Here is a 21,482-nt window from a genome sequence, read left to right as displayed (position 1 = left end):
TCTGAATGCATAACATTGCATATTCTGGGTGAAAAAATTCACTTGGGTCAGCTTGTCAGGAAACTGTAAATTGGTTTTGTCCTGAAATCAATGGTAATCTGCCGGTCTGCTAACTTTTCCCGGAGTAGAGAATAGAACGAGGTATGGGGAAAATCTTTCATATTTTTTCTTACTCACTTTTCAGTCTTCCATGATGGGTGAGTATAATTAGGGTTACTAGTTCTTTTAAAAGAGGACCTCTGCCTAAACTAAGAAAATCATCATCAATGTGGTAAAAAACAAACAAACAAAGAAATTGATGTTAAATATGTTACTGAGTAAAGAAAGAAAGATCCAAGTTATTTCAACAAAAGTAGAAGCTTTAACCCCCTCACTAGTACTTACAGTGCTCCATTGCCAGGTACTATATGTAACTAGGCCATCAAACTAGATTCATATGAAGAACACCATACATTGCTGGGATTTGAATGTCATGTGTTTTATCAACTGCTTTGAAAGGCACATCAAAACTGAATGTTCTTGTGGGTAAAGAAAGAAAATATGGCCACAAAAAGAAAACTGCAACCAACAGTCACTTGAAGGAATTTTTTTATTTGTAACAATAGAGGGCTTCCTAAACAATACTGCAAATTACATTTTGAAATGTACAAACAGATGATAAAGAGCCCCCCCCCCCCCCCAATCCCTTCCCCCTCATTGATTACACTTACTAAGGAACATAACCAGTCAGCTCTGTGAGGTTAGGTTAGTGAATGTAACTGGCCGAACATTTCTACTTATAAAGTAATTCTAAAATTATTGCAAACTTATTCTTTTGTGGTTGCATCATCTTTAAACAGGGTTGTCTATTAGATTGAAGTGTAGAGGACAAATAGTAGGTAACCAGGTTATCAGTTACACTATGTTGTTACAATCAATTAACTGCAGGTGAAAATGTCACAGGCACCCCATGAAGTTTGAAGAAACCTTTGAGCAAATTCTGAAAGTGGAATTGATGGCCAGTTAAGAAGCTTCACACATTCAATTCCATTACTAACTGGGAAATGGCTTATGTACAAATTCCTTTTAAGGTGTTTCAACAATTATACTACTTCTCATCAGTAAATATGGTAATATGTGGTGAAAGTAACCACATAAGGATTGCAAACTAAGCAGTGGTTTTGGCTAGCTGCTGGCTCTTATAGATGGCTCTGATGGTACATGTACCTTAAACTGGGAAATCAAACCTTACTTAGCTGAGGAAATAGCTAAGCTAAAGGAGAAACATTTCAGTGGCTTAGAGTATTAGACCCTTCATGCCTACTTAAGGTTACTGAATTGTATGTTGTTTCATAAAATAAGATCATGAGGAGAAAAAATGAAAGGTATGATTAATGAATACCCAAGTCTAAATGGGGTTTACTAAATACTGCTGTAGAGTTGATTCCATACAAATAGGAAAACAAATTACATGCAAATATAGACTTAAATTCATGCTGTTTGGCAAGTGAACAAGATGCACATAACTAAATATGATAGGAATGATAAGTCACCCAGTTTGACTGTAGGTGTTTAGGTCGGTCCTTGTTGCTCGAAGCAAAGAGAGATTTAAAAACTTTGCTTGCCTTCGGGTCTTCAGCCACAGTCTTATGTTTTGACAGTTCAGGAAGCTTTCCCTTTGACAAAGATGCCCCATTGAGCTTCGGCCCCTTAGTTTTCCAGTCAGTTGACGATGAGGGCTCATGCTCGGTTTTAGCTCTCTTTGCTGGCTTTCCTGGGCCATTCTTTTGACTCTCACCATTCACGCTGGTCCCTGAAGATTCTTCATTTGCCGAAGTTGTGGTCTCGGAGATCTTTGTCTTCTTTGCTTTCTTCTCCAATTTCGCCTTTTGGCGCTTTTCCTCCATTTTCGCCCTCATACCACTAACCTCATCTTCACTACCGTTGATAACAACAATATCGTCATCAGAGGAAGCTTTTCCACACTTGTTGCAAACAGTAGACGGGACCTCCTTCAGGGCTCGCTCGGAGAACACACAGCCACACTTCCACAGAAAGCAAAACTTGTATCTCCCGTTCATCTCGATACCAACGACAGGACAGATAAAACGTGATGCTTGAAAATCTAAGTAGCTATCGGCTTGTTCCGTGGACTTCTGTTCGAAGGCTGGGTTGTGAGTGAGGTTTAGCTCTTTTACGTCTTTCAGACTCCTAATGTGGCTGGCGACATCTGAAGTTACAGATGATTTGTCGATCAGATATTCCAGCACCGCTTCTTTGTTGTACAAGTTTCCCAGTTCACAACATACAACTGGTTCCCGTAACTCGGCCTGACTCAGAGCACAATGGAACCATTTTGCGTTTAATTCATAATTCTTCTCAACTTGCTCAGGCTTTTTCTTCATCCTAACGAGTTCATCTCTCCTGGGAATCGTACCGCCATCGCATCCCATCGTTTGAGCCTTCTGTTGGATGAGATTTTTAAAGAAAGTCCTTTGCAAGTTCAAATAGTCCTTAACAGCAAGATGGCGACAAGTGCAACAGGGAAATGACGTTGTCCCGTCAGGTATTGCAAACTGCAAACTGAGACGCGGTTACTTGGCTATTAATGATACAGAAAACAAAATGGACGCTTGCTTAAGCGTCGAGAGAGAATTGGAAAGGTTGTCGCAAAAATACAACAACATAAAGGAACATACAGATACTTCGTTGGCAGAATTAAGCAACCAGATTTCAAATGTTCAAGAGGAGTTATCGAAAAGTGAGAAAGAAGCTACATTTAAGATTTTATTTCTACTAGAGATTTCTCTCCAAACTCGTTTTTGCATACCGATAATCGCCAGTATCATTTGAGTATCTTATTTTAATTACTGGGATTGTACAGGAAAATGTATCTCTTCATAATTTACATATGTATAAGAAGCGTTATTTTTTATTAAGCTGTACGTTTATAGTTAATTCTACCCTTACGCACATTTCAATTCTTTTAGCATTACGTAAAATTGTACGGAAACCAAAACAGTTTACGCTGTTTACAAATGCACGATTTTCTGATTTTCTTTCGCTATAAGTTGTTTCAATTTATAATTTAACAGATAATTTTAACTAGAAATAAATTATATTTTGTGAAATTTAGAATGAATTTTGGGAATTGTTGTTAATCTCAATTTATTTCTAAATTGCTGTCATTCAAATGGAAACATTTTTATTTTCAGTTCATGGATTGAATTCATTTGTTTCATTTGATTTTGGTCCAAGTTTTACCTTTTTTTCATTTTTATATGTAGTGAGTAAAGATGATGAAGTATCCCCATTACAGCTACACCTCCTTAACCAGTCTTCCAGGAAGATTAAAGACACAGTTTCAAAACTAGCCACAGAGCACAAAGAACTGCATGGTGGGATCTCAAAGATAGGAAAAGCTGTTGATAGAGTAAGCCATAATATGTTGTATGAGAGGAGAGAGTTAGGGCTGTTTCAAGGCCTGGCTGGGACAATATGTGTTCTATTTAAGTTAAAATATTTTTTGTCTTTTTAGTTTGTAAATTTCTACTGGCTTGTTGTTATTTGCACATGTATACCAGAGGAGGTATCCAGTCAACTCACCGACGGTCCAACTCACCGACGCCAACTCGCCGATGTATAAAATCGGGTAGAGACATTGGCGAGTTGGTCCTCAATCCATTAAACTTATTAGAAGTTAAACATACAGAAAAGTAAACGATATTTAGTAAAAAAAACACTGGTGAACATTGGTGAACACCAAACAAAAGATTGAGATCCTTATAAACTTTGTAGCAAATAAAAAGAATTGCTTTTTACTAACGATCTTGTCTAGAAAGCTAAGTTTTCTTTAAAAAATCTGAGCGATTGACATGATGAGTCTTTACAGTGTTGTTGTCACACAATAGCTTGTTTGCGTCTGAAGCAGATATAGTCATTGGCGATATTTACTTTGCTTTATTGGCCTTGAGATCCTTATAAACTTTGTTGCAAATAAAAAGAATTGCTCTTTACTAAAGATCTTGTCTATAAAGCCAAGTTTTCTTTAAAAATCTGAGCAATTAACATGATGAGTCTTTACAGTGTTGTTGTCACACAACTCATTTGCATCTACAGCCAATTTTGTTCATTGGCGATGTTTACTTCGCTTTATTCGTCTTGAGATCCTTATAAACCTTGTTGCAAATAAAAAGAATTGCTTTTTATTAAAGATCTTGTCTAGAAAGCCAAGTTTTCTTTAAAAAATCTGAGCGATTGACATGATGAGTCTTTACGGTGTTGTTGTCGCACAATAACTTGTTTGTGTCTTAAGCTGTTATAGTCATTGGTGATGTTCACCAATGTTCACCAGTGTTTTTTTACTAAATATTGTTTACTTTTCTGTATGTTTAACTTCTAATAAGTTGTATTGGATTGAGGACCAACTTGCCGACGTCTCTACTCAATTTTATACGTCGGCAAGTTGGACCATCGGCGAGTTGACCGTAATTCATCAGAGGATAATGCCCTCTGCTGAAAGATAGTTTCCAAGTTTTATTTTTGTTCTCAAATCTTTGCCTCTCTACCAACATTTCAATTTTCATGTTCTTGATAACATGGTAACATAAAAAAAGAAGAGGGAAAGCATTGCTTTGTCAGTTTTTGCTTCAGTTGATACTCCTGTAATATTATTCGTGTTCTGACGGTTTTCCTGACAGCCCTCAAATTCCACAAAATCTATCAGAAAACTCCTTTAAATGCTGAAGGAACAACACAAGTACAGTTTGACTCAAAAATTCGAAGTCCACTTTATTTTGTATGTGTGACCAAACATATAACATCATAAAAATTTAAATCATTTGAATTAACCAATGAGCGCATGCCTGAAATTGAACAATAATAATGAAAGAAAGTCCTAATTGTGTGCCATGGCGCAAGTGCTAACTGAGTTCTTTCAAAGTTTTTATCAATGCCATAAATGCAGAAAAGGTTGCATTAATATGTATTTTTGATTGTTGCTTTCCAGAATTTTGTGATAGATAACACAACATGTAGTCAACCAGGGGTGTTTGATGGTGAAAATGCATCTCTGCTGAATGAAGTTTTATGTGAACATCTCTTGCGACAAGGGAGATTAGACATTGCTGAAGAGTTAATAAAGGTACAGATTTAATCTGCTAAAATCCATGATCTTATTCTGTTGATTCTTTTTTACCTGTAGGATAACACTATTTTTAGGTTTCAACTTCTTTGTTACCCACAGGTGATAGGTTTTAGTTAAAAAGTGTCTCTTGCTGGGTGTATAGGAATAGTATACATGTGTTTTTATTATCTTAGCTGTCAGCCTGTCCAGGATGTGTTAAATGATATGGCCATTAATTTTATTTTTTTAAGATTTTTCTCATACCACACAGCAGTGGTGGATCCAGGAGAGGGGCCTAGGACCCCCCTTGTTCTCGGTTAAAAAAAAAAAAAGAATCATAGAAGGAAGAAAAACTAGCAGGGCAAGTGACAAAAAAAAACCAGGTTCTCCCCTTAGCTCAAGGTCTGGATCCGCCACTGCTGTACAGTGCTTTCCATAAGATTTGAAGTAGCTTGCTACCTCCATAAAGCTTTGCTGGAGAGTACCAGTTATATGAAAAACAATTTTGCTCTCATTAGCCCATTAGTTCCATTCGGAATAAAATGGCTTTAAACAGAGTTTTCTATGTTTAACTTTGGTAAATGATCATTAGATTTTAGTGTCCTTTGTAAAAATTGTTTAACTGATTGTTTATTTTGTAATCAAAATCCTCCATTTGTTGACTTGCAAACCTGCTGCCTGAGATTCACACAAAATGTCCTCCAAAAGGGCATATGGTTACTGGTTACTGAAACTTGAGTCAATGCAATGTATGTTCTCGTAAACTGAAAATCTTATTTTGCCTGGAGATGTGGTATACGCTGTGATAAGACAATGTCGGTAGTTTTTACTCAAAACTTGTTTATAAAGGTAAAAGTTGTCTGAAAATAACTCTAAAAGATCTCTAGTCATTTCAGGTCTCACTTGTTGAGTTTGTTTGAAAGCTTTCAAAAGGTCACAGAAAGATCAAGAATGGTGGCAACCATCCAACATTGCTAATGCTAAACACTTTCAACAGGCAGTCAACAAAAATAATAATAGATAATATCCTGTGAATTGCAATGGCATGATCTTTGTTTACAGAGTTTTCTTCTGCTTGCAATTGGAAACAAACCTCTCACTCCCCTGCCTCGAAGTGCTGGATGTAAATTTTGTGATTGCAAGTCTTTCGTTTTTTGTTGCTTTCTTTGTTTTACTGGGTGAAATTAAATATATGCAGCAGTAAATTCCACTTCCTTCATGCTAGTCTTCAGAATTGTTCATTACTGGTTGATTCAGCTTCTACTAATGCTCACATAAGATAATTGAATTAAATCAATCAGCCAATGAATTTTAGCTGTTCCCACAACTCATGTTTCCTATCAGATTGTAAACAATAGTTGAGCCACCAATTGCTTCTCAAACAATCACTCACCCATTGAAGCATTAGCTTACAAAAAGGTCTTTGTCGATATTCGCAGCAAATGCAGCCTTTTTATAAAAGGTTATATGATAAGTGTTCAATGGACTTTTCAATCTCTCTCTTCATAGCTAAGCCCAGGTTAAGTATCTTTAAGCAAAGTTAACGTCTTTGCAAAAATTTCCAAATTTGATATATATGTGCTATTCATCAATTTTGATTTTCAAGTTTGTTTTCTAACTAGCATATGAAACGTATACAATTAAGGCAATTTAAACCTTCTCAGCCATATTTGCTACACTGTAATAAATATTACAATCTGAGTTTGTTAACACTTACAACAGGAAGCCAATCTGCAGATTGATGATTCACGAAGAGAACCTTTCACTGAACTCAACAGAATCCTGGAGGCTTGTAGAGAGAGAAACTTAGACCCAGCTCTACAGTGAGTGAATACATTGGTTTTTTTTTTTCCCCAAAAAACTCTAGAGAGCATTACAGGTACATATAAGTCTTAGAAATGAGGGGTATGTACAAGTAACTGTTGTTTCATTAAAGCTCAAGAAATTTGTTTCCTCTTCCTTAATGGGATACAAGTTCATAACTGTCTTTTATATATATTAGTAAAGATTTTACCTACCTAGATGAGCCAAAGACTACCTGCAGATTCATGCAATTTTTATACTTACATTTTTTACATTGTTATGAACAAAAAAGTGTCTATAACAGTGGGTAGGTGGCCCATACTGTCAGTAGTCTGTCATCTTTTGCAGGCTACTGTACCTTATTTTCTTTGATTATTGGTGACAAAAAAATTTTACAATATTGAAACACCAAATGATTTTGTTCAGTAGCCATTTCTTTATTTTATAAGGAATTGAATGCATAATTAACCAGTAACATGGATTCCATGTTTAGAATTTACTTGAATAACACTGTAAAGTTTGGCAAACACCCAGACATTCTCATTTTATAGTTCCCAGTCTCTGTATTCTGATTAAACAATCACACCATCCGAGGAATGTTGGCTGCCAACCATTTCTCATCTGTGTTCTTCCTTTAAATTAAGTAGAGTTTTGCATGTCTGATAGAAGTTTTTAACAAAACGGAAAGAGACTCAAGTGTAACTTGAGTATGTAAATGAATATTCATTCGCCATTCTTTCGAATAACATTTTGTGATCTTTAATCCAACCACAGAAAACAACAAATATTCATAAAATATTGTAGCATTTTCACTTACACTTTCGCAATTATTCTGAGAGGCAACCATTATTAAAACATCTTATTTAGTATTTATCAGTTTTGTCTTTGCACTTCACTTCCTGTCATGTCACTTAACCCTTTATACCCTAACATAAGTATACATCTTTTCCATCCTGTCTTCTAAACATTTCCGATGGTTCTTACAAGGAGAATTATGGGTCAAAAGGTTGATAACATTGCTCTAAAAGTTATCATTTCTTTTTACTGTGAAACTTGATGGAGTAAGTAAGGGCTTTTAAATTTTAGAGAGTTAAATTGTCTGTGCTTGTCGGGTTTCTGTATTAAAAATGAGCCCTCACTTTACTTTTCTTGTGATTTAGATATACATTTGTGTCTTTTTTTTGTTTTTGTTTTTTCAGATGGGCTCAGTCCAGACACATGGAACTCAAACTAAGGGGGAGTTCTCTTGAATTCAGATTACACAAATTAAAATTTCTTGATCTTCTTAAGGAGGGTCAACATAAGGAGGCCCTTGAGTACTCAAAACAATTTGCAAGCTTTGCCTCAGACCATACTAAAGGTAAGACAAGTGTTTTTAAATTTTTATTTTGGACAGAAAGTTCTTTAATGTTTTCATGAGCTTTGCATCAGACCACTGTGTTCTAAAGAGCACATCTTGTACTCTTTTCTCCACAGATGTACAACAGTTGATGGCATGTCTCTTGTACAGTCGCAAGGGTATTGAGAATTCACCATATGCTTCTTTACTGGACCCAGTTCATTGGCTTGACATCTGTGATGTGTTTGCTAGGGATGCCTGTGCATTGTTAGGTTTGTCATTAGAGAGCCCTCTACAGGTGTGCATCACAGCAGGCAGTGTCGCTCTACCATCACTTCTTCAGATCAGACAAGTTATGCAGCAGCGACAGGTCACAGGTGTGTGGACATCTAAAGATGAACTTCCGGTAAGTATTTTTTTAAAGTTGTGATTTTCTATTGCAACATCGTTATGTTTTTAGAAGAGTGTTAATTTTTAGAACTACTTGTGTTCACAATGACAGCACATATTGAGACAATTCGACTTCCAATCCTCGATGATCTTTTCCTCTCCCCTCTTGAGCCCCCAACCTCTTAACTTCATTAAAAAAAATAGGCACCCTACGGGTTCACGAGTCCACGTTGCGCTTTTTGTTTACACCGGGTCTCAAATATCCTCTTAGGAGGCTCAAATATCCTCTTACAGGACTCACTTAAGACTTTCTTAAGCGCCGCTTTTAGTTAGAAAGGTTCTTAATATGCAAGGCAAACCCATAGAGGGTTCATTTTGCAGAGCTAGAGCTGAAAGCAATCGAGAGTGATACGACTCATCAAATCAGAGGTACAGCCGAACCGAAAAAAAAAGCTACCCGAACTAGGCATAACTCTAAGTAAATAGGTTATTGAATGCTCTACTGAAGGTAACGATTGTGCAACTAGAATCAAAACTATCACTTCCTTGATGAAGTTGAGCTCGACTCTTAGAAAAAGCACCCGCATGCAAACGGTGCGAATAAAAGTGAAAGTCAAAGTGGCTGTGAGCCTCTGAACTCGGAAAATGAACTATGAAGGGGTGAAATACCGAGGCCACTGAACTGACTTCGTATTTTGAAACTTTTGGTCCTCTGACTGATAGCACACTGTCACGCTCAAATTACGGTTGCTTGCTTAGCGCAATGGATTGTGCTTCTCCCCATGAGCGAAAGGTCGAGGTATCCACCCCAGGCGCTTTCTCTTTTTTCATTTTCCTCTTTTTTTTTTAAATTATCTTTCACAAGCATATGATATTTAATCTCTTCATTCGGAACGTCACCTTTTTCTGAACAGAAATCGGCATTCGTGAAGCCAATTACCGAAGCATTACGTCTGTTTTTCCTTTTCTGCTTTTTGAAAAAAGGGGAGGTCATTCCAGAAAACAGTTTATCGATCAATATTGTGTTTTTGTGCGATCGAGTATTCAAATTCCGGATCAACAAGGGTTAAAAATAAGGCTTATAGATGCTGAAATGCAAGACAGTTTGTCGCCCTCATTAATCAGTACATTTATCTGAGAGCCTCGTCTGCGCAAGATTTGTGTAACCCTGAGTTGAGATCTTATGCATGTAGTCTTAATTTTAATCAAATTTTCATTCATCAGTAAAATTATCTGGTGTCACATCTTAGCTGTCGGTTAAATACACGTTATTTTTCAGCAGACTGTTAAAATTTTGACTAATTCTCAGCCATCAGTTGAGCCCCATGTGGGAATTCGAACTGATCATGCGAAAGTAATGTACACTAGCGGACTTACCAAAAAGCTAACAGAAGTGGAACGAAGGAGTGATTGAGTGACCAATGCAAGGGGTGAATTTTAGGTCATAACAATAACTAGGAAATTTGCTTTCAGCCATTTTCCCAAATGATTTACTGTAATGTTTGTATGTGTAAGCCCGCCACGAATGATGGGAATGTTTACGGACGAACTCATGGGCACGATAACAAGGAGTCTACGTTGCCTCAAACCGTAGACTCAAAAAGCATTCCATCTTTTTCTGGGGATAGGGAATCATGCATGATTTATTTGATAACAATTTCTACTACTAAGTCTTGGTATTTTGAGCGATTGATGTGTTTTAGAGCATCTTTTGACTTTTGTAAAAAATTTTAAGCTTTTTCGTATGGGTCAGTATGTAACTACATGTAAATAGATATATCGGCCATTCATATCTGTTATAATGGGAGAACGTGGTATATTTTTGTAAGGTATGAATTAATGTAATGAGTCTCCAAACGGGTGAAGGGACTTTTGGCTGCCTATTGAGACTCTGTGTTCACTGCTTAACCAATGTCCACATGCAACTATCTCAATCGACCCCAGTTGAAATGAATCTCAATGTTTTCTTGGAACACCCCTTTCAGTATTCTTACCTTTCTATAACCACCCCTGCCCTTTGACTTGGGACTTTAAATGCACGTCAGAAAAGCCATATGGAAATAATTTCTGACCACGTTTCTGTAGAACCAAATTACTACTAGCACGAGATTGATAGTAATTGAGGTCTTATTATTTGTTGTTTATGTTTTCAGGTTGAAGTTGACCTCGGCCCACAGTATCGTTACCATTCACTGTTCGCCTGTCCCATTTTACGGCAACAGTGTACAGATGCAAACCCTCCCGTTCGACTGTCGTGTGGTCATGTGATCTCTAGAGATGCTCTCAACAAGCTCACAAACGGAAACAAGTACGTCATGACGTGTTATGGAATAACTTGCTATTTTAGTTTTAAAGAGTAATCGCAATCTCGTCCATACTAGAGGAAGTTTTAAGTCTTATAAGTCCGCGCCCAGTTACTTTCCATTGTTAGCTTAGCTCTAACATTAAGAATTCCGTTAAAAACCTTAGATCTTAAGATTGTTATCATTAACGACAGTGAATATTTGAATGTCATACATTTGTTGGTGACCGTCGCATAACTTTGATGATCACTCTCATCTTCATTGTCACCAATCTCTCTCAAAGAGAGCATTTCATTTGAGTATCTTAAACCTAGAGCCAGAATTGACAACGACCAGTCATAATCAAGGGAACTAAAGGAAAAGAGGAAAGGGAAACTCAGGCAAATTGCTTGAAGCACGTGAAAGTGCGAATGATCAAAGTGCGATTGGTTTTCTTTTAGCATTAGATTGGTTGATTAGGGTGTGGTTAATTATGGAAAACTTATCCAAGCACCCTATTGTTCTCTTACCAACTGAAAAGCTCATTGTTTTCTGTCACCAGAGTGAAGTGCCCTTATTGTCCGCTGGAGATGACTCCAGGCGATGCTCGACAAATTAATTTTTACTGAGAGACACCATAAAGAAACATTCTAGTTGCGCATTCCACAGCGGTCCGTTGTTATAATCAAGCATATCATACTCTACGTGGCACTTGTTAAATTTTATTTGAAGAGATCACGGTGCTGAACTCAAGGACAGGGAAAGTCTGATACCCAGGGGTTCACCGGTACGCTCGACGTCAAGAAGTGGACAGTCAGACCGAATGAAAAAACTTGGTATTCGGTCGTATCGTTGATCGCCGATGTTTTCCAAACTACTTTTATTCTACCAAGTACTTTCTGTTTTTGCAATGAAGTAGGCTGAGTTTAAAAGGCAAATGTAGTTTTTTAAGATTCGTGTCAGGGGTGCGGGTTTCGAGAAAGGGCCGGTCAGGATTTTAAACGATATGCGACGTGAGTGAATGGAAAACTTAACTCACAGTACATTGTCTTTATGTTTAGTTTTGATCGACATTGTCTCGGAAACATCTTCAAAGGGCCAACACCGCCTGTGAAACAAGCTTTTACTCTCTCTCGACTCAGTGCGCAGACATAGCTGCCATGTCTTGTAGTCTTTCTCAAACAAGGTTAGGTCATTCAACAACGGAACTGAGAGCTTCAGCCGGAATTGTATGCGTCTGACAATCAATGAGCATTTTTAACATCAATTATATTGCATGTTTGGCACATAAATCACTGATATCTTTGTCGCCCGTATCTAAAACTCTTAGATTTGTTGTAAATATTAATTAATTTTATGAGGAATCAGGAAATGGCTTTTTAACGTTCTTTACTCTACGGTCAACCGCGAAATTCGTACCAAAGTGTTTCCGTAAGTCATTGCGTGCAAAACGTGTGAGGCTATGACTATTCACAGACTGAGGAAAAAAAAGAGATAAAGGTATATCTATATTTAGGAAGCATGAAATGTATATTTTCCAGATGTATTTGTGGCCTTTGTTATAGCTATAAGCGCGAAAAAGTTAACGAAGGTAAGGGTGTACATACTGTACTATAAATGAAGTTTATGAGGTATACAGCATTACAGTACTTATGAGTTGTTCAACTGTTTCGCAACTGCATGAAAAGTTTCTGTTTTCCTGTTTTCGTTCCATAAGATTGAGAAGTGTTTTGATGATTTGTGGCTTCTGTTATGTAGATATTATCAATTGTTTAATCACTTTTTATCTGCTATTTATACAATTTCACAGACTTCCAAAACCCTGAGGCTATCATTTTAGTCTCGTACAATTCCACTGAGGTTTTCTCACGCTTTCAAATGATTTATACCGATCGGATAATAACTCTATAATACTGATCGAATAAAAACCCTATTTAATATAATTTTTCAAGAATTTTCCTTTAGGCTTTAAAGGAAATACCATATTCTTAGTTGGGTGAGTTGTTAACTCTGTGTAACAGTACTGTTTTTTGTGGTTGAAGCTAATTAAATATTTTTGAAGGCCCGATCGAGTTCTTGTTATTCTAGCATTTTAAGAATTTATTGGCTGGAAATAATGACTCAAAGCAAAAACGTGCTCATTAACTAAGTTAACGCCATTTTGTAATGCGCTGTTTCTTTGTTCCAAGCCATGGAAGTTTTCAGGTTGTCTTTATAAAACCTTTTTGTCTTTTTCTTGAACAAGATCGAACTTCAGCTTTGATCATTGCGTCAAGGGCGGAGAAAACTGCTCGGGCGAATACAATGGTGTAGGTGCCGCGGCCGTGTCTGTTTCTAATCTAACCGAAAAATCCTTGCACAATTAAACCGCAATCGGCCTTCTTTGGACAGTCTTCGGTGTAACAGTCGTCGACCATTAGGAACAAGTTGTCTTGTAAAGAAGTCTGCAGCGAAGTGAGGGTGGCTCCAAACACATTCATCCAGGCAGTTTGGAACTGTTTTCGGAATACTTCGTGTTCTCTGTCAATTTTTGCGAATTTTTCCAAAACTTCTTCTGTTAAAATTTTCTTGGACGACAATAGCTTCACTTGGTGTCCCTTCTTCATTTTCAAGGAATTTGAAATGTCTTCACTGTACTTCATTCATAGACAAACTCCCCTTAAACTTACTTCAAGGAAAAGACGGTTTTCTCACCATAAAAGCAGTTGAAGTAAGGCAATGACTTTACTGGCACGTTGAAATACTCAATGCGTGTTATTTCGAGATACGTATTTATAGACCAGTTCGCAAATGCGCATTGATATCTTAATTGCGTGAAGTTAGGGTGGCTAAACAAAACTCTTTGCACGCAAAGTCTGGTTTTCTATTGTTTATGACGAGCCACTCATTTCACCCAATCGAAACCAGAAATATTATCAACTGCGTAATCATTTTGTTTACCAGTGTATGTTTTCCAGCTACTATAAGCTTTGTCCACCTAGTTAGTAGAGAAAAGACTTTTATTTTGAGCGTCTTATTGAAGTAAAACAATGCTCATCACAGCACTCACCTGGTTGATGTCGTGCGGACTTCCTAGTGGATGTAGAAAAACAAAATATCGTTTATTTCAATATTTGGCATGTCATGAGTATTTTATCAAATATTTTTCCAGTTTGAGAATTGTCGGCTGTTCAGGCATTTGTAACTGAATTAACCATATCAAACAAACGAAAAAGCCAAACATATAATTTTGTTGGTTAATATTTTGCCTCTTGAGGACTAATGAGCGCAGAATTTACTTCATATTATTCCTACGCTCTCGCGTTTAAAATTTTCAGCATTTATTTTTGTTCTTTTTTTCGCGTCACACCGGATACAAGGGCACGCTGTGGTGCACGTATGTCTCTCACACTACTTTTTGTGGCAATTATACTATGAAAATTTTAGACGTGTGAAAGTTCACAAACTTGTAATATGGAAATTGTCGGAAAGATTTGGGATGGCGAAACGTGAAGTAATGGGCTTGAAAATGCGACTAAAATACCACAAGTGTTGTTCAGTTTTCACCCGTATCGATTCGCGGAAGGTAGTTGATTATCAGTGAAACGGTGTGTTAAAGAAGACGAAAAGATCAACTGAAGTTGAACGCTCACACACGTTTAATAAATTCCCACTATTTTTGGTTTTGTCGGTCCACATTGTGTGCAGGTGACCCACTTTTTTTACGGGTTTTCAAATTCAAGATACAATTATTGACACTGACGCTAGGCTATCAGACACCATAACACCATCCAAAGGAAAACTGTAGGAGTAAGTGGTCGATATTGCTTACTTTTCGTTAATTTATGATAAGTACCGTTGTTAGTAATGGCTAAATTTAGAACAAAGGACTCGATATGTAGATAAATCAAGGCAACAGCTTGACCATCTGTTTTTAAGGCGCCCAATTTTTAATTTTATTTTTTGCTTTGAAAACAGAGATAAATTCGATCTTAAGAAAATGAAAAATACTCTCGGGTAATTGTGTCAATTCAGAATTGCAAAGTCGTCACGTTGGGTGATGTTGCAATTCATTTAGAAGTCAAACAAACTTTCCACACAGTCCTTTCGAGAGGCGTTTGCAAATTTATCCTACCAGATCGTTTTTTTTTCCAATTTCTGAGAATTTTGTGGCTGGTGAAAGATGTTCGGCTGTCACCTTTGCATAACAAACTACTTTAATTCTTACCAGTAATCACCAAAGCTTGGCTATTTCAAACAAATCTTTTTATCACGTACTTGATCCAATTCATTTTACTTCACTTATTTTGATCAGTTGCTTCCCAATTATTTCGAAGCAGATCCTGTAACAAGCTTTGTGTCTTTGAATTTCGTTGAGTAACCCAAACGCCGGCAATTATTCCGCAGTCCACGAAAAAAAATCTTATTATAGTTCATATGGCGCTACAAGGAAGGTATTGTCCGACTTTGTTTGCGCCATCTGTTCTGTTTTGGCCCTAGAGGGCGGACAGTTCATCCGAAAACAATTCAACTTTCATATCGATGGGTCTTTATTTGGTTAGCGATCATCAATGAGCTTTCTGGTTTTCTTAAGTTAATTTGGAGCGCTGTGGGATTGGTTATTTGGACTTCATTCCAAAATAAATCGTAGCTTTGTCAGGTTGTGAGACAGCGTAGATCTTGAAATAGAGATGTGACGTGCTTCCGTTTCACCTGCATAACAATGGACCAAAACACTTCACCTCCGGTGGGTGGTACTAAATTTAGATCGACCCAACCGGGCGGTGCTCCGTGCAGCTTGGCTGATTCAACACACAATCACGTCTCCGTCGGATAAGAATAAGACCAGATGTGCTGTGAATGATGTTCTCATGACAAGCTGTCGAAAAGTTATTGGCGTTGACCTGACTGTCCATAAAATAGCAAATTTTCCGCATACTGCTTAGAAGAGGTTACGTTGTTGTGAAATAAAGAGAGGTGGAGAGCTCCGGAGTCTTCGCGATTTACATTGAAAAGAAAACTAACCATGGCTGAAAAGACAGATTCTCGAAGAAGATCAAGCTCTAGTTCTTTGACTCGTTGTCTTTTAGAGGAGTACGCCAGGCTGGACAACGAGGCGGCTGCGTATAAAACTCGCTACGAGGAGGCTTACGTTGGTGCGTATGGATCAAAAGACGCGGCTCGTCTAACTCAAAATCTGCGCGATTTTTTACCAAGAGACTCTACTTTGGACTTATGCTCTCCATGTGGAAGAGAAATTTGTCAAGTATTTGTGAGCTTTTTTGGTTGAGTTTCTCGCTGTAGAGGAGATTGGAGAATTCACGTAAAAGTCGTAAGTGCGAGTAGGGGCCCTTAATATTGCGGCCGAATCGAATCTCTTCGTCAACTTCAACAACGATGACAATCTCCAGCCGTTTTCACCGACACCACTTAATGTCATGGTGCATTGGTTTGTAGACTGAATAATCGTCGCGTTGCGACCGACATATTCAGAGATTTATTTGCGAGAACGCTGACTTTATTTTGGAAAATGCTATGTAAATTATGGGGCGGTTTATTAAGAACCTTGCAGCATTAAGAACTTACTCGGGATTGTAAAGAATTTTGCATTTTTTAAGTTCAAGGAAACATATTTTAAAACGGTATATTGCCAGCAAATTGTAAATAAATTGAATTTAATTGTAATTAATATTAATAATAAAGCAAACTGAGTGATAACACTATCAGGTGATTGTGTTACGGCCAAATAATTGATGTGATAAAACCGGTAGGAGTGGCGGCCAACCATAGGTAGTCTGGGCTATGTTTTCTTAAGACAAGCTTATACAGTACTGATAAGCTGAGGCACGCAACATGAAATTCCAAAGGCGGAAATTCTTCTTCTGTGTTAGTGCTACCACAGTTGTCAATTTTTTCACGCTTCTTTCTCATAACTTCGCTAACCGAACGTACTGTACTCGTAACAGTAGAAAGAAAGGAAAGGAAGAATACGAAAGGAATCGTTAAAAAAAAAACAACAACAACAACAACCCAGGAACTTCCAAACAAAAATGATCGCGCAGGAAACTTATAGTCGGCTCCAAAGCTTGAACAACTGAGAAGATAACGCGCAGATGGCTTATTTAACCTCATCGAGAAAGTGTTGTTCGCCTGGAAGGTCTTTGTAGCGATATTTCTTTCGTTTATTCATTTATTATTGTCCGTATTTCATGCCACACACAGTGCCGGGTGTAATGAAGTTGCGGGACTTAAGAAGATCTGTCGACATCACGAAATCGAGATATAAAAGTTGCATATTTGTAGTTCAAATCATCAGATTCCCTTTAGTTTTATCAATTTTTAGGGTTACTGTACCTTTAGGTCGACCTATTTAGAAGTTAGATAAAAACTTGAGCAGCTATAAAACTGATGTTATTCTTGAACGCCTGAAACGGATTTGACGATACTTGCTAGCAGCTGTACGCATTATGCGAGAAACTTTCAAATTAGCTCTCTGTCGGAACAGATCTTGGCATTTAAGTCAAAAGTGTGAATCTATTTTGATGGATTAAAACAAGCGGACATCATAACAAATTTTCGAAATGCAATTAAAACGACGTAAGGATATTTGTATTGGTTTCCTGACTGGTTGAAAAGTAAAGTTTCCTGTATGCTTCCCCTTGTGGGACAAAGCCGAAAGAGACCATCCTGGAGGACCATCCAGGTGACTAGCCTGAAGCAAATTAAATGAAATGTCGGCGGTGCCGTGTAACTAGGGTTCTGTTGATAAATGCTTCACTTGACTATTAGGAAGAGGTGTATGTACTAGAGCTTGGTCGGATCCTTTTCTGGCCTCTTAACTTAGAGTGGGGTTTATCTGAGAACATGATCACGATTTGCGAACGACTGAAATAAACGTACGATATTGATCGGCACAACTTCCCACTCTGGTGACAATTGTGTATGGAACACTGAACAGTGAGGAATAGTGCATGTGAACTTAAGGAGGTTATGTTCTGTTTTCAAAAGTCAACGACAATAGATTTTTGTAAGCTAATGCTAATTTTGTTTTGTCGGTAAACTTCCTTCCTTGCACTGATATCCTTCAAGGAAAGTCTCTCGAGTTTCCATTTGAAATCTGGGCGGAAAATACACGAAAGATGTTTAAGTCTTCTATTTTCCGCGACGAAGTCATGTTTGACTCTAGTTTTTTTTTTTTTTTTTTTTTTTGTTTCTGGATAAGATAAAAAGAAAGGGATGGCATCATGCTAATATTAATTTGTTGCTCAGTTGCGCAGCCCAAGAAAGTAAAAATGGGAACATGTCGGTCTCGAAAAAACAGTGATCATTTTCAAACCACCAAAAGGCGAATTCCTAGAATGGCATCACCCACACAAATACCTAGAAAGATGACTACAGGAAACGGATGTTTCTTGCAAACTAGACATAGTGAAAGCTTTTATGGTTATGCTTTTTTGGCTGGAAAACAAATGCGAGGGAACATTATCACTGTGAAGAGAAAGACCAAAGAAAAAAGACTTGCATTACCAGTGTTATGTTAGCCAGCAGAAAGTATTCAAATAATTGGAAACTCTTTATTGCACTTGAATCGCTCTCCACGATAACCTCACGGAATAACTTAAGCTGCATAGTCTCTATCGCGAACCTGGGTGTGAAAAGTTAACACCGTCTAAACATCTTATAATTAACATCATCAGAAACCTGACCTGTTTCCTAATTACAGAATCTCCAAAAGTTTATTACCACATATTTTCTCCCCTATATTATGTTAGCTTCTCGATCAACCTAACCATATTAATTCATTATTATATTTCTGTGCGCTTTCGTTGTCCACACAAGGGCCAAAGGTACATAACACAAATAATTGTCCATGTCCACTTGAGAGAACTCTATGACCACTAATTGATGGAGTAGTCAATTTTTAGTGTCTTTACACGTTTGCCAACTACTTCCTGCATGTGAAATATGATTTCAACAAATTACCGGAATAAACTTGTGGATATACATTATAGGAGTTCTTTTATCATTTTTGCGACATTTTTTCAATCGCGATTTAAGGGCGCCCACCCAGAAGAAAGAGATAAATAGCATAGTACCATCTCTACCAGACATTCTTTTGGTTGAAGAAATGATAGTTCCGAGATAAACTCTTCATCAATAACACTTCAAATATATAAAAAAAAACATCGATAACATCTCGAGTGCGCAACAGAGCGCAACAGGAATGCCATTGCTGTTTCTTGCATTATGTAGGACGCTTGAACCTTTCTTGTGAGTGTGTGTTTGAGGTGAACGGCCAAGCTCTCGTGAGGACGGTGCAATGTCTGCCGTACATCAAGTCTGATCAAACCCATGGGTAACTTATAATGCCTTAGGTTTGGGTTCACCATAGACCGAGGGTCACCAGACACCAACTTCGTTGGGGAATCGAACCCCACTCACTTGGAACGTATGAACCTGATAATAAATGAGCTAACCTATAGCAATCGAGTTCTCTCTAACTCAGTGGTAAAGCATAGGAGCGCGATACCCGATGGCAAGGTCGTATCAAAACGAAAGTGTTGTGCGTGTAGATGAAGTAGAATAATGATAAGGGGTCGAAAGCCCGGTTTTGGGAGGGGGGGGGGGGGGGACTCAGACTTGTCACACGCGATGGACAAAACCAGTAAAATCTTTCTTTTTTTCGACGGCTTAAGTTAAAATTTACTATCTCTCTTATTTTCTTCACAAGAATGTTAAATTCGTGGAGCATTTTTTCAGGATCAGTTAACAAAAATTCCTTAGATAAGTAACAAATGGTTATGGAACATAAAACAGTGAAGAATGATGCGTTGTTCCGTTTTATACTCCCAAATTGTAGATAGCAAAGATAATTTGGTTTAATCAACTGAGATGATAATGTGAATTGGCCATCGTAACGAGTCTCTAAAGCCGACATTTCGCGAGTTAGCCCTTCATCAGATAGGGAAGTTGGGTTTTGAGCCAGTTCTTGATAAGGCCATTTACTACTTCCCATGGAAAACGTTTAGTTGTTTTACCGAGCCATACGGATGAATCAGTACTTCTGCTTTAATCGATTCTTTTCTTATCATTCAGAGATCAAGATTGGGTAAAATCTCTGAGGATGTTTGCTAGAGGAATAAATGATACGTGACTGCATAACACCTTGATGACTCAGTAAGTATCAGAGAAAAGGATCCACTTGAACATACGTGAGACTTTCCTTGACCTTTAAAGCAGCGCGAAGGGAAGTTGTTCTCTATTTTCCAAACTAAATACGATGGTCTATTTTAGTGGACCCTAAGGCTTAAGATAGATTATTCTCAATTTTTCTTAATTTCGTAAGTTATATTCAGAGAGGATTATCGATATCCTGCGGTGATTGCAACTGATGAAAAAAATGTGTCAACAAAGTGTCAACTATTCTTTTTATGGGGTTGGTTTAAGACCGCGCACAGCACTGTGCAAAATTACTGACACCAACATATATTGAAAAGTAAAACCTTGAATGAGTGGTCAAAGAGAAGGCTATTGACGACACTGAGAAGGCTTTGTTAACCTCTTCTCTCCCAAGGTCTATTTAGTAATTCTCCTTACTGTCTGCAATGCAATTGTTACAATGTTAGCTCATTGAACTTGGTATTGGATCGACTAATAATTCCTTAATTTATATTTTTCTCTATTCCCATCACTTTCCTGCTTGATATTGTATTGATATTATTAAGGAGAAATTCTGCCTCAGTCACAGTCATGGGAATTACAGGGAAAACCTCCGGAGGGAGAGAGGCTTTCAGTCGTAGTCATTTCGATTCCCGTGGCGATTTCAGTGAACCTGGTTTTGAATATAATTGACTTTGTCTGGATTACATTCTTGAGCTAGTTAATGGAAATTAGATAACGGTTTATTCGAAATTCCATGCGGCAAATATCTCCCACTTTGATAATTTCTAGTTTTCTGGAGGGCATGTACGCGTGTGTCGACAGAAGAGTTAATAGAATTTGTTAAATTTCCTCCCCCACTCAAAGCATTTGTGACGGTTGTCTACTCGTGAGGTCAAAGTTGAAAACAGTCAATAATGAGCGCAAGCAAAGTAGTTATCATGGTGGTTCGCGCACTGTGAATACCAGAAAAATATTTCACCGTCGCAACTTTGGTAACTTGATGAAAAGAAGATCAAGCGGAACTACTCAAAATTTTCAGGGTCCAAAAAAAAATTATTCCCGTGAACCTTCTGCATCCTTTCCATAGAATTTAAGTTAAGATAACAACAATGAGAAGGAATAACTTCCTACGACAAGAGCTCTTATTCTTGTCATTTTTATCATATTTCCATGGCTTCTTCTTCACCTAAGAAAGCAGCTTTTTCAGAGGGTTATAAAATAACATTTAACTTAAAGGTTGTCGTTTTGAAATAACCGAAATTATAGCGAGTGCCAGGGGTACTGGTAATCGGCTTTTTGCTATCTTTGACTGATAACCTTTTATTGTTCAACGGTGGAAGATGTTTCTTTTGCGATAATCTTTCCCCGAGGATTGTGAACATACTGGAGATACTCCGCCTCCGAGTTTTAAGTTCTTTTTCGA

General features: G+C 37.6%; 2 protein-coding genes and 1 long non-coding RNA gene across 3 annotated transcripts; 1 reads left to right on the top strand and 2 right to left on the bottom strand.

Annotated features, from left to right (window-relative positions):
- Nucleotides 1-571: 571 nt before the first annotated feature.
- LOC149050153 (replication termination factor 2-like) lies at nt 572-2,551 on the bottom strand. Its single transcript, XM_089195987.1, has one exon. The coding sequence runs from the start codon at nt 2,430-2,432 to the stop codon at nt 1,506-1,508; it is 927 nt and encodes a 308-aa protein (XP_089052113.1). The 5' UTR covers nt 2,433-2,551; the 3' UTR covers nt 572-1,505.
- A 1-nt stretch (nt 2,552) lies between these two features.
- LOC113671195 (E3 ubiquitin-protein ligase RMND5A-like) lies at nt 2,553-12,983 on the top strand. Its single transcript, XM_027187412.2, has 8 exons — nt 2,553-2,740; nt 3,267-3,412; nt 4,988-5,122; nt 6,827-6,927; nt 8,107-8,267; nt 8,384-8,652; nt 10,790-10,944; nt 11,481-12,983. The coding sequence occupies exons 1-8, from the start codon at nt 2,605-2,607 to the stop codon at nt 11,545-11,547; spliced, it is 1,170 nt and encodes a 389-aa protein (XP_027043213.2). The 5' UTR covers nt 2,553-2,604; the 3' UTR covers nt 11,548-12,983.
- On the bottom strand, nt 7,324-15,464 carry LOC149050152 (uncharacterized). Its single transcript, XR_016183554.1, has 3 exons — nt 15,126-15,464; nt 13,968-13,990; nt 7,324-8,635 (listed from the first exon to the last, which is right to left on the bottom strand). It is a non-coding gene; the product is annotated as an uncharacterized LOC149050152 (long non-coding RNA).
- Between the last annotated feature and the right edge of the window lie 6,018 nt (nt 15,465-21,482).

This window comes from Pocillopora damicornis, chromosome 2 (genome assembly GCF_964200805.1).
Source record: "Pocillopora damicornis chromosome 2, jaPocDami1.2, whole genome shotgun sequence".
NCBI classification, from domain to species: domain Eukaryota; kingdom Metazoa; phylum Cnidaria; class Anthozoa; order Scleractinia; family Pocilloporidae; genus Pocillopora; species Pocillopora damicornis.
Note: the sequence above shows the minus strand (reverse complement) of the source record. Positions and strands in the feature narration are given on the sequence as shown.